We start from the raw sequence: 14,027 nt of genomic DNA on the forward strand, positions 1-14,027 counted from the left end.
AGCATTTGATAGATAATGTTTTAGCCTGAGGGCCACTTTTGTTTTTATATTCCAATTATCTCAATGCTTGCATCTGAAGTAGTTGTACCAAGTAACCCAAACAGCAGCTGGCATTCCCTACCAGAATGCCTTTTAACCAGTAACCTGGAGTAAGATCCAGAAGCCTGTTTAGCAATAAAAAGGAAAGGGTAGAGAAGAAGTGCACAGACGATATCTGAAACTAACCAGCTCTGCTTTAAAATCTATTTTGTGCTGGGTGTCTCCAACAAATAAATTCTGCCTTCAGTATAAAAACTCAACATTTCCAGTCAGAACACATTCACTTCATAACAAAGCTTTTCAAACATCCAGAATTTGCCACTGGTTGAGTAGAAATATCATGCTAGAGCTATTAATAGTAATTCCTAAGCAATTATATGAATTGCTTTTTTTATTACTTATTATCTCTATATATTTATAATATATATTTATTATTTATATTTATTATTATTTATTTATATTTATTAATTTATATTGAATTATATAAATTATATGAAAGAAATGTAAACAGTTTCAGTTTAGATTATTGTGTTGCTCTGGTCACTATTTTCGACCTAAAATGCAGCTACAATATACAAAGTACTTTATTTGTACAGGCACTAAATTAAAATATAATTATGTTGTAACAATAACTAAAAAAATTACTTCCCTCTTTAGCAAGTTAATCAGTTAAAAAAAAAGACAAGATTATCTTCTATTAAAGTTACCATAAAATTCCGCCCTCAATTATGTAATTACAGCCTTACAATATTTCAGCACATATACAGATTCCACCATCTTTACATATGCTTAAAACGAGCTTATTATGGTTTTCAGCTCCACCATGAAATAATTTCCTTTTAAAATAATTTTAAAGTGTGATGTCTTAAAGATTTGAGCAGGAAGAGTGGCTGAAAGGATCTGAACATTAAAATTCCACTTATTTTAGTACCTACTCCTGCATCACTGATAAGACAGGCTCATCAAGGATTAAGGACACAGTATTCTATATTACTTTATCCTTCTATTCTTCCTCTTTGCTCTTACCAGATAGCAGAAATGGCTTAAAAATATGCATATGAGATTTCTTAAGTTCCTCTTCCACATCCCTTTTACAAATCACACTGGTATAGGCAACCATTAGACTGTGATTACATGTCTGATAACCTCCTCCCAGAAAAGACCTCGTGCCTTGGAGTTTGGCTGACAAAGACTGTAATCAGTTTCAGATCTTCTTTTAATTTATGGTTTCACACAACTCACTAATATATATTAGATTATAGTGTGCTGAAGTACATACTCCAAATCCAACAGGACAAACAGGATTGCACCCTGCCACACAGCTGCTCCAGGTTTTCATACTTACTAGCACTGGGGAAGATATTCAGAATACAATCGTGCATATATCTTGATTTTCTTTTCTGAACAATATTGAGGCAGAGAGGAGGTGTTTTATATTCTGGTTCCTACTGAAGTTATGAATATTTCAATTTAGCCAACATTTACCATATCAAGAGATTTCTCTAAGACTACTGGTTATAATCCCAACTCTCCTGAGTGCTGCCAACATACATGCAGATGTGAATATTCTCTTGATCCTGCTACTTTCCTGAATCCTTTATTCCCTCTACTATTGTTTTTTACATGGTAAATATGAGAACCATAATCCTATGTATAATCTTTATCCATTGATCTGACTACTTGGTTAGAGAAATACTAGTTTATCTTCTAATTACTGCTGAGTTAAGCATGAATTTTCAATGCAGACCCTAGTAGAAAGGCTTCAAATAATAATTTCAGCAATAAAATCTTCTAGCAATACTTTCTACATGAAAACAAAACAAAGCCATGTCTACCCATGGACAGCAGAGTACTTAATTCCTGAAAGATTGCTCTGGGGCTAATCTTTCTGTGGTACCAGCAAAGGTCTGCAATGCTGCTTCCCATGACATACTGAAAACAGATTCTCAGTCTTCAAATGTGCAAATTTGCACATACATTCTTTTTAAATTAGCAAAGCAGTCACAGGAACTTTTACAAATGTATCTGATGATGCAAAACAAGTGTAATGAACTTACATGTCTGTCTTTACCTACAAGGGGGAAAAGTAACATGGTATTTTTAGAAAAATCTAATGTTCTTACCAAGAAAAACTATTCTAATGATTTTAAGAGTCTCATCTGCTATGCATTAGACAACAGGGAGTGCTGCATGAATGTAAAGATCCCCAGAATACTCTGGAGGCTGTGACAGACATGTCCCAAGGCATGTCCCTTGTTGGACATAACCCAATCTGTTGTCTGAGAACCCAGCTAATGAACTCCTATGAATTTATTTTTCCTAACCAGTGGAATCTAGTTAGCATCCAGGCTTGAATGCCAAGGTCATTAGGCACACTCCTGAAGCTGGGAAAGAGGGTTTGACTGCCTGCCTGACCTGCTTGCTCTCACTGCACAGGCAATTCAAACCCACTTTTCCCCCAAACAGGTTTCCAAGACACATTTAAACCCCTCAGCAAACTGGCAGATATGAGCAACAGGCACACAGTGAAACATAACATCATTACTGAGCATCTGTAAACATGCCATTAATTTTACATGGAAGGAAGATGCTCAGGAGAGCACTGGCTAAAGGAAAACAGAGCTTCCCAAAAACAGAGCTCTTCTGCTCTCTTGCCTTTGCAGTGGCTGCTCTTAGAGAGGGGAGTGCTTCTTTATGTTGAGAAAAGCAGGATTCTCCATGAAGCATTAAACTCCCCTGGCACAGAGATGTTCCTCTAACAAAGTTAATAAAAATGGCTGAAAACAGCAAATCACTCAGCTCCTGTCTCTTTATAGATTTCTGTTCCCAATCATTCTCCTCTGGGGGCTGTGGAGACCTGCCAGCTAATTGTGTGGACAGGATGGCTCTAGGCTTGTCTCTGATCTGAGGATGATGTTATTATTTCTTCATAATTGTTTACTGTATAAAATCAACATCGTTCTCTCCAGAGGAAGATTGCTCAGAGTGCTCATGAGAGCGTTTCAGCTCAGTTGTGGGCCTGCTGTCGTCTTGACAACATACTCATGTCAAGGTTAATGTCACATCAAGGCACTGTAAGTACCTCCTTCCCTTGCAGTTATTCTTTCAACTGTAAGGGTAGTAATGCAATTTAAAGTTTCTTCATTCTTGGCTGACCTTTAGGAGTATTGATTGCAATTACACAAAGAGAAATTTCAAGAGAGAAATTTCTCGGAGCACTGTGGGAGTAATTGTAGTTGTGGGGAAAACCCCTGGATTTTGGGTTGTGTTCAGAAAGCACAGCCCTGGAAGCAATCACCTCTACATTTTGTCCTGGCTGAGTGAGGGACTCTGCCCATGACCCCTCTTGTGCCACCTGAGCTTCATATGGGAACCCTCCCATTGCAAACCCATCTGTACAAGTGAGCTAATGCTTTTTATTAAGTTCATGAGGATTTCATAATTCAGTGTTCATGAAGAACAGAACTGCAAGGCTTTCTGAGCTACTGCTACCTGCAAAACTTCCCTAAGTCTTGGAAAACAGAGTCCCAATGCAGAACTGTGAGACCACACTGAAAGAAAAGATACAGCTCTTCTTCTTTTACTACAAAGTAAATAATTTAAGAATATTCTTGCTCACTGTCTTGGAACCATCCTTTATGTGTCCCTGGGCAGAGCCTGAGGCAGGAAGATTTGCATGTCAACAGCTATTTTGTTAACTGGTTCAGAAATACCAAGGGCAGCAAAGCACCTGCCTGTGCTGGTGCCCTGGGCAAGACACTCCTCCCTGTGTTATTCTAATACCAGTCACGCTTATGTAACTGATTAAATAATAAAAAATACACCTCTGCTGCTTGAGGTACATGCATGATCTTACAGGCACACCCCCCATGCTGCTTAAGCTGTGACTTGGGCTTGGTCAGATTTATTCCTGCACTCTCTCTCTCCCCCAGGACCACTGCCAGCCACTGAGCTCCCAACATCCAACAGAACCCAAACATTATATTCTTCTTGAAAAATATGTGGATGCTTTAATTGTCTCCCTGGGTTTCTATGACAACCACAGCAACATAAACAGCCTTGCTGGCAGCCACAGGAGACTGAAATCTCTGCTCTCTTCCCTCCCCTCCCCAGAACTTCTCAATGTAGAACATATAATAACCAAATAAATGCAATTAACAATGGAGGTGGTGTCCAGTACACCTGGCTGGCACTGGGGAAATGCCTTGGAAATAAAATAATTACAGAATTTTATAGTTAGAGTCAAAACATTGCCCACTACATAAGTGCTATTGAAGTACCTTGGGACCAACAGTGAAAAACAGTGCAAAGCTATAAATACATAAACAAAAGTTTTCTATGTCTGTCTGCATGGCTGCAGAGAGCTTTAAAAAATACATGACAAAGTCTTCTCTGTTAGTGCTTCTGAGCACCTCTCACCTTGGTGGTAGGTTACACATCAGGAATAGATAAGCCCCTGAGTAAATGTCAGGAGAGTTGGGGTTCAGATAGCTGCAGCTCCCAGCTTTCCAGCAGGAAAATCATAAACAAGATGTGATCACAGCAGCAGTAAAATGCTCTGCATGGCACTGTCAGCCCGAGTCCAGGAGAAGCTGCTTCTCTAACTCCTTCATCAACATCATGAGAGCTGCTGCTTCTGCTAATGCTCAGACATCTGAGGTCCAACAAGTCCCAAACAAATAGCTCAGAAACAAATTTCTTCTCTCCTGAGCAAAATTAATGGCAAAATAGATTTTCTATGAGCCAAGGGTAACCCTGGAGGTTTTAAGCCTCATTCATCTAACACAGGATTCATGAAGCCATCAGGACACACAGGAGTTACAAAAGAGGCTGCTGATAATTACAGCTATCAGCTGTCCACAGCCTACAAAATCATCTCTCCAATTATTATACTACTTTCTGATCACCATAATGCCATGTATATTTTTTAAGTAATAGCCCCTATATGTTTAGCTTGTGGCAAAGTAACCTTGTGAAAGAAAGGGCTGCAATTTCCTTCCCCAGTGCTGTAGTTTGTCTCAGGCATTGTTCTCCCTATGCTGCCAGGGAGATACAGATGCCTCTGGCTGCTCTGAGACTCAGCTGGGGATGGAACTGTGCTGTTTTCCCTGCAGCAATCTTCCCTTGACAGGGAAACCCTATGGCTTTGTGGGACTGATTTTGCTGTACAGCAGACTCAGGATTTGAGCAAATGGAGCTGGGGCATGGTATGTGAATGTGAGCCCTTGGAAAGAAAACTCTGTGGGGATTCCCCTGGGCCAGTAAGCAGAAATACACCTATCTGTGAAGAAAAGGAGCAGAAGGAAAAGAAAGCAAAATGCTTCCCTCTTCCACAGGGCTGGGAAGGCACAGAAGGCACCACCTGACATTGTACAGCTTGAAGAATCAGCTTTTTGAAAACTGCCTGATTACATAGATCAGGTAGAGGCAAGAGAAAAATTAATGAAATAAACACTAGAAATGGTGATGAATATTCAGAAAAAGAAATGTGGATATTTTACTGGTTTTCCATCTTCAGGCAGGACTTTCACAGTGGTGACTACCAGTATAACACATATAAAATTGTTTCATTTCCTTTTGAAGGATTTTAAGCAGGGTCCTCACAGTATGGAATTCTTGCACATGGAAAGACTGCATTTTGCAATATGAAAAGGAAATATTTATTCTCCCCTGTCTAATTTGCTCCAACAGGCTGTACAGTAAAGAGTCTACGTGAGACTGAATCATGAATATGAAACAATTGCTTATGCCCACATTTACTGTGTTAAAAAATAGCACTGGCTAATGAAATAAAGTTTAGTTTTATCTATCAACTATTCATAACAATTTTTTGTTTGCATGTATGTCTTTCTGCCTTCTAGTGTGATTCTGTTAATTACAGACAAGCTACTTAAAACTACAGCATATAGGAAATGAATGTTGACTTGGAATATAAAGAGACATCTGTTACCTTACAAATATGAGAATCCACATGCTGCAGATCACATCAGGGTATCAGGCAATATGCAAGGTATATTCCATAATGTGACATTGAAGTTAGTCACAGAACAAGCAGGTCAGATGAAATTTTGTATTTTTCACAGTTATTTATTAACTGTAATAACCCCAAATTATCACGGTGCTTTTATATTAGGATTACAAAAAAATATAAGCTTCTCTTTTCTGCACTTGGAATTAATTACTAGGCCTAATGGTACTGAAATCAAAACGAGGGCAATTTTAGAGTAATTTTAAATTAATGATTCTACAATTAGTAGACTTTTTTCATACTTTTTCACCTCTGTCCAATATGACTCAGTGCCTTTGAGACAGTTTGGTTTAAATTCTGAGAAATATGTGTGAAAGTTAATAAAAAAGAAGAGGCCCAAATCACCACACAAACCTTTGCCTATTCCCTAAGTATGTTCATGGTGTGTGGGTGGCTGAGATGAATTCTGTCGAGGTGGTTTTCTCAGAAGTAATTACATAATTCCCTTGTGCCTCTGAACCATTCTAAACCCCAATCCAAGCCCTGCTCATTATTTTAGTATTCATAAAGCCTCTACAAGACAATGTTCCACCACACAAAGCTTTCCTTAGGAATACTCAGTACTTCAGAAAACTTGGAGGTTGCTGTGACTTCACAGGAAGTTTTGTGCTGCATAAAAAGGAGGTGTGATGTATTTTGCAGTTGTGCCTATGAATGCTCACATTTTTACACCCAAGTGCAACATATGGCATGACACCCCTTTCAGGCACAGAACCACAGAAATCTGTGGCCAAACCCCATGCTTCTGACAATTTGAACTTTTCAGATTTTGCTAATTTTAGTTTATTCAGCTGAGCTAATTGTTTCTTTGGTAGGCCAATATTAAAAGTGTGGTTTAATTAATGCATTTTAAAAGAAAACTAATTCAGAGGGCTTAAGTATATAACTAGGGAATGTGCCACTTCAAATGAATGAAAAACATTAAGGAAAGGTAATTTTCCTCACTTCTAGTGTATTTTTGCCATGCTTCCTAAGTGACAGACTACACCAAAAGGGCTCCACACATCAGGGTCGAGGCTTTAATTTATTGTTAGGAAGTAATCACCCATTTTTGACAATGCTAAGTTATTTTCTTTTTCCTGAACATTTTAAGAATTTAACACTTTCTGTAAAAGCAAAATTGTTCTCAATAGCATAAAATACACTCTCTGTAGAGCACAAGGCTAAAAAATCTTGACAAGTGACATACCTGCCCCAAGCTGCTTTCATTGTAGAGTGTTTATCAACAGGAATGCATGAGGACTCAACAACACTTGATTTATTCAATTTGTAGCAGAGACCACAGTCTGGATCTAACATGCATCCGTTGCAATAACTGAAAGAGAAAAACATAAATACTTAAGCAATACTTCATTAATTTGTGGATGTCAAAACCAACAGCATCTCCCAATAAGTCTTGGCATGCACATAGCTAAGTTGTCAGGGTTGGAGACAAGACCAATAAGTTCTCCAAAAAGAATCACATATTGCTTTCAACCTCTTCTGTAACACATTTTGGTAGTCCACCTGCATCTACCCTGTGATACCTGATCAGGTTGTAGGAGAATTTATTCACAGAATAAACTTAAATTGAAAAAAGACAGATTGGAGTTGAAGAAAAAGAATCATCATAGAATCATGGAATGGTTTGAGATGGAAGAGACCTTAAATATCACCAAGTTCCAATGCCCACTGCCATGGGCTGGGACATCTTTTACTAGACCAGGTTTCTCAGAGCCTGATCCAACCTGGCCTTAAATAGTTCTTGGATGAGTCACCCAAAAGTTCTCTGGGCAACTGCTTCAGTGACTTACCACCCTCACAATAAAAGGATTTCTTCCTAATGTCTATCTAAACACTCTATTTCACTTTGAAGTCATTCCCCCTTGTCCTGTCAGACATCATACCTAATAACCAAACTAGAATTTGGGCATCCATGGATGTGAGCCAGTCAGAGATCACAATACCATGTGTCTGTCTCTGTGAGCAAACTCAGCCCCTGAATTTCCAGAACATTTGATGGAAGGAGTCATTATGTCAGTGGAGGCAATTCATACAGGCACCTAGTGCCCAAAAATACCCCATCTGCCCCTTACCTGTCACTGCAGAGTGGCAGTGCTCTTGCAGGTTATTCCCATGCATCACACTTGCCAGCTCTGTACAGATGTCTCTGATTTCCTTGGGAGTCTCAATAAGCAGGAGATGCTAACATTCAGGCAAAGTTTCCTCAATGCCATTCTGTTTGTTGCTCAAGGGACTAGACAGCAAAACTGTTCTTTAGATACCCCTGGCTGCACTGACCACATCCCCACTGACTCTTCTGGCAGCCTAGACACCAAGGGCCCTACAGATACTTCCCTGAGGAGTCAGTCCAAACTCTCTCTCTAAAACCTGACTGATGGGGATGTAGGTATGTGAGCACAATGGCATCCAAAGCTCCCCATGCTGTGCAAGTTACCTGAAAGCTGCTGGCACAAAGCCCTGCAAACACTCACTCACTGCTCCTGTGATTAAACTACACAGATATTTAATTTCCATGGAAGCCATTTTAGATTCAGACACACATTTTCACCAGTAAAGCCCCTGAATATCCAAGAGATAACTTTAGCCAGTAAAAATTAGAAAAAATTAGGTACTGTAAAACATAGAGTGAGCCTGGAAATTTGAAAATAAAATTCAACTTTTAAATGCAACATCTGGAAATGTATAATTAAGGTGACCAAAGTAGCTTTAACATACGCTCCTGTAACAACAAAATCAAGGAAATAATATTTTCTGAGTGTGTATCTTTAACAAAAGAAGGAATTGGTGAATTAAGGGATATCTTGCTTAAACTACTTAATCATTATGAGAAAAAGTAGAAGTAACTATAACAAAGTCTCAAGAAACTAAAACAGCAAAGCAGATTATATGGATATAAAAAGTCTGAAAGTATATGCTTAAAATCTAGTTATTCAAACTCTTTGTATTATAATGTTTCTAAAACAATTATAAGGTCAATTCACATGGCAGATGGCAAAAAAAGGGCTGTGTTAAGAAAATTTTTTTATTTCTCCCAATTTTCAGAAAAGTGCGCTCTTTGCTATTGTGTTCTTTGTAAATTATTAAATTACTGCAGAATTTCTACGTTATCTACATTTAGAATATAAATCTATTTTAAACACACCTTCCTCTGCTTAACTGATTGGTCAAATCCCAGACTAAACAGTTTGGGGTTTTTTAATTAGGAAAGCTGCATTAAATCTGCTCTTAATTGAGATATAGACTGCAGAAAATATTTTTCATTTTTCAATTTTTTCAGAAAAAAATTTCATTTGAGATGAAACAAAACTTTCAGATAAAAGTCAATCATTTTATCTAACTGTAGTAAACATTTCTTCTCTTGCAAAGATAAATGAGAAAATTGTAATTCTGCAATTAGCAATTTTCAAAGGAAAGGCCAATAGCACTATTACAGTAGTGAGACTTAGTTGCATTTTGTTACATTGATATTAGTACATCAATGGGCAGTAACCAAAAGAGTTTACAGGAACAGAAGACTGCAAGTTAAAAAAAAAAATTAAAACATTTTTATAAATCACAAATGTATTCAAGTATAAAATAATAATACAAAAAATGTATACAATTAAAATATTTTCTTATATTGAAAAGAATCTCATGATATCAAACAGGATTGTAACATATGATTTTCAAACTATAGAACATTTTCCACTGAAATGATGTTATCAAAGTGCCTGTAAGCAACATGAATTTCTAACAAGACACAGTGATTAGTGTCATCTTTATGGTGTTACCAGAAGAGGACAGGGACTGGACACCTCCTGGTTCCCTCAGTGTCTGCACAAGAATCAATGCAGAGATGAACAGCAGAGCTGAATTTGCACTGTCTGCTCCATCCTGCTGGGTAACTCCATACAACCTCATGTAGTGCTGGTATCAGTTAACTAGTCAAGTGGGAAACACAAGATATCTTATTTATTCCTACTCCTATCCAGAAAAAAAAATTGAGAGATTTGAGTACTGATTCCAGTGTCTGTCTACATGGCTGCTGGTTCAGCTGATCCTCTGGCTTTATTGGATATTGTAGAATAATTCAGGTTGAAAAGGACCTTTAACACCATCAAATCCAACTGGTCTTCCTGCTGGCATTCAACATAATAAAGACTGCTGGATTTCATGTTTTGCCAAATGTCAGAGTTTACACAGAGTTACTCCTAACAATTTAACTAACTTAAAATTATTCTTTTCCGTGTTTTTTCTGAAGTTTGTCTTTCAGATTGAACAGTTAAATAACAGCTCTTTATAAACCCTTTATGTTTGGGCTAGGATTTCCTGTCATCCTATATAGTGAGCCACACAATCAGACTCTGACTTCAGATTTCAGAGACAAGATTCATTTATGCCAGAGGAAATACAGAAATCTAACACACAAGACCTAAAGCACTCCAAATCTAACTCCCAGCAGACTAAGAGCAGGCAGTTGCTATTCAGAACATTTAGCATTCTTCTGTGCCCTGTCTTATCACTGATATAAAATTTTATGCTATCTTTGATGAGGTACATGGTCATTGCTTTTTCCAAGATGAAGACCAGTGTTTTTTCCCTCCAAAACCCCAGCATATTGACATTAAAATTGTTTCATAACACAATAAAGAAACCTCTATCAGTTACTAAGTCTAATGATAATAGAAGATGCAGCATGAAATAAGTGAGGAAGTTTTTTTTCAAAGAAGCAGTTAAAAAAGAATCAAAGACAGCATGTGCTGAGGCTGCTAACTCTAGAAATAAAATATATAGTAGTTTCAGGGTTTCTTCTTCCCTCTAGCCCCATTATTTTCTGCTAAACTATTTAAACAATTTGAAATTGAGCACTTATTCTGATATACGTGCTCACAGTAATATAAATAATATAGGCTATAGAATATACCAGGAAAAGAAATGCACAGTTTAATACTTACTGACATTAAACAATTTCTACAGAGCTCATTCCTGTCCTCAGAAGTACCTTATCAGTCCTATCAATATATATATATTGAAATTTATGCCAGAGGATGAATCTTTAAAAACATTGGCAATTCTTCAAATCCACACCAGAGATCAGTTATGGCCTTGAAGGCTCTGTATGAGAGTACTCTTGGATGTCTAGGTAGGAAAGGAAATTTGCATCCAATCATAAACAGGACATATGCTTCCCCTAGTTATCCTGAGATATTTATATTTGTGCTAAGTTTATGAGCTAGTGTCTTGAAAACAAGTTTATCTGTGAAAAGCCAGTTCAAAATTCCCAGGTAGGCTGGTGGTCTGTAAGATTGACAATTCAAGGCTGAACTACCTGGGAGAGATTATTTGATTTTGATGAAACCAGGCAGCACTAGAGCAGAAAGGTTTTACAAGGAGCCTGTTTCCCTCCCTGCTTGCCAGCTGGGCTCCTAGGCAACCCAGACAAGGCAAGTGTCTGGAGTTCAGATGCTGCAGCCCATGAGGCAGAATAACAACAACCAGGCTCCAGAAGTCCAAAAATGTCCAGCTTCTCTGCAGATCAGTGCCATGAACTCAACAGAAAAAAGGAGCCTGGCCTCTCAGTTCTTGGGGAGCTGCAGGAATGGGATTTCTGTTCAAACATCACAGCATGTTTGCTGAGGAGCTGAGGGACTGTCAGCAGAGTAGATATCCCCATGTTACCATGATATTTTCTGAAAAATCCCTTCACCAGGATTTCTTCTCCTGGGAAGATGAGAAGCCTCAGCTTCTCCATGTTTTGCTCCTCTGGAATGTGAACTGGAGATTGTTTATCCAAACATGTGAATTGTTTTTAATTAATGACCAATCACCATCAGCTGTGCTGGAATCTCTGAGTCAGGTCACAAGCTTTCATCATCATTCTTGTTCTAGCCTTCTGATGTATCCTCTTCTTTCTTTAGTATAGCTTTAGTATAGCATTCTTTTAATATAATATTATAAAATAATAAATCAGCCTTCTGAAAACATAAAGTCAAATTCTCATCTCTCACCTCGTCCTGGGGACCTCACATCCCCAACCCTGTGATTCCTCATTGATTCTGCCAACACACTCAACATATGTCCCCTTCATCCAAGCACACAGCAATAACTGATATCTAGAAAGACTGACAGCACCAATTTTGAGGTTCTTTGATAGCAATTTCTTGCCAGCCTGAGCAGCAGCAAATTTCAGAACGCTCTGCTCTGGATCAGCCTGCCCAATTAACTACTCCTGAGGTTAGAGGTTGATCACAATGGCCACAATGCCATCCTCTCCACAGAGATCTTACACTATGTGGATGAATTACTAATTGACTAGCTGTGTACATTTTTCTTGATAGCAAAATTACTGTTTTCTTTCTCCCTAACAGCCTGTAATGCAGCCTCTAAAAATGTTGTATAAAATCTCTGACCTGCCAAAGTGACCCTCCAGATGCTGATGAAAGGTTCCTAACTACTTTTACCCCCCTGCTTAGAATACTCCATACTTATGTTTGTTTCATCATTACATCTTGCACTTTAAAGATGCAAAATGACATTGTAAGTAATGACTCAATGACAATAATTCTCAAGTCTTGCAATTTGAGCTGCAAGTTTTACCTTGCCACTTATTGTTGAGTGATTTAGCACTAAAAGACCTTTGCCCAGTGCCTTTGCTCTGCAAGTACAATTTCTCTTTTTCTCACACAATTTTGACTTTTTCAAGCTGGACCTCAATTTAAAAAAATTTCATCCATTTTCATTTTTTGCCACATTTTAAAGAAGTTTCAACTTTGCTCTCCATTTTCTGTTATCCAAATACAAAATGTAATTGGATAAAATCAGGATGTTCCTATTGTCCAGCTACAGAAATGCAAACTGAACCTGATAATGCATTCTGGACTGTGTAGCTGTACCAAATGTAGCACCTCATTTCACAATATTCTACTGCATGAGTAGCAGAACAGCCACTCAGAGTATCAAAACATCCCCAAATACAGACTTTTTTTGAGGACAGACTCTTTCCCCTACTTTCAGATCCATCATTCACACTGAGTATATGCTGCAGAATCAGCCTGAGTATGTGAAGAAGACTTTTTAGGGGGAAATCTGATTGATCTGCTACATGCAAGTTGGACCTGATGATCCTTATGGGTCCCTACCAACCTGAGCTATTACATGCAGGACATTTTGCTCATGTCCTGTCTTCTCCACAGAGTAAATGCCACTGTTGTGCAATTTTTAACCCACTGCTCCTGCTCTGTATGATGCAAATATTCATGTTCCTGAAGATGGTTTTCCTCACAGAACTGCAGGAACAATAAAAACTGACTCAGGCAGGAAAGGCTCAACGTAGGGACAGGAGGGTCTTGCAGCACCCATCCCATTCAGAGAGAATATAAACTGCAAATCATTGCAGGCTGGAAGGAATGTCACTTTGAGGTGCTGCTTTCTCCTATTTCCAGCTTGCTGGTTGGCACCCTGGAAGCATGACCCTAGGCCATGGATCTTCATCCTGCCCTCAGGTTACTCTGTGTTCCCAAGGCTGGCTATGCACACAGTCTCTGCCTGCCTTAGCATGCACTGCAGCTCCTTTCCATCTCCTTACACAACAACAACAAGCTGGGATCAAGCTTTCCTTGCTGTTCTTGTATTCTATCTACAAGATACAAGACAATGTCTCTTCCTCCAGCCTGGAGCAAAAGAAAATGGCCAAGGCAGCTGAGTTGAGCATCACTGCTCAGGCCAGGCCTGCCCAGCTGCACTCACCAAGGGACATGGGCAACTGATGAACCCAAACAGCCAAGGCTGTTCAACAAGAAAAAAAAATCCAACCAAGGACTTTTGGACAAATACTGCAGTAGACTTACTAGCTCTGTTGACATGTTAGAATTTTGATACTTTCAGCCAGATGTACAACTAAGGATCTTAGGGAATTTTTGACAAATGGCTTACTTCATTTTTCTACACAAACTCATCTCAGTTAGGTACCAGGACCATG

At 38.6% G+C, this 14,027-nt stretch overlaps 1 protein-coding gene across 1 annotated transcript in view; it reads right to left on the minus strand.

The window, feature by feature from the left end:
• SLC2A13 (solute carrier family 2 member 13) overlaps nucleotides 1-14,027 on the minus strand; it is a 146,994-nt gene that overhangs the window by 22,473 nt on the left and 110,494 nt on the right. The window contains exon 7 of the mRNA XM_066550801.1: nucleotides 7,257-7,382. Within this exon, the coding sequence (XP_066406898.1) occupies nucleotides 7,257-7,382 (126 nt within the window). The remainder of the gene's footprint in view (nucleotides 1-7,256; nucleotides 7,383-14,027) is intronic.

The sequence above is a fragment of the Molothrus aeneus genome, chromosome 5 (genome assembly GCF_037042795.1).
Source record: "Molothrus aeneus isolate 106 chromosome 5, BPBGC_Maene_1.0, whole genome shotgun sequence".
NCBI lineage: Eukaryota > Metazoa > Chordata > Aves > Passeriformes > Icteridae > Molothrus > Molothrus aeneus.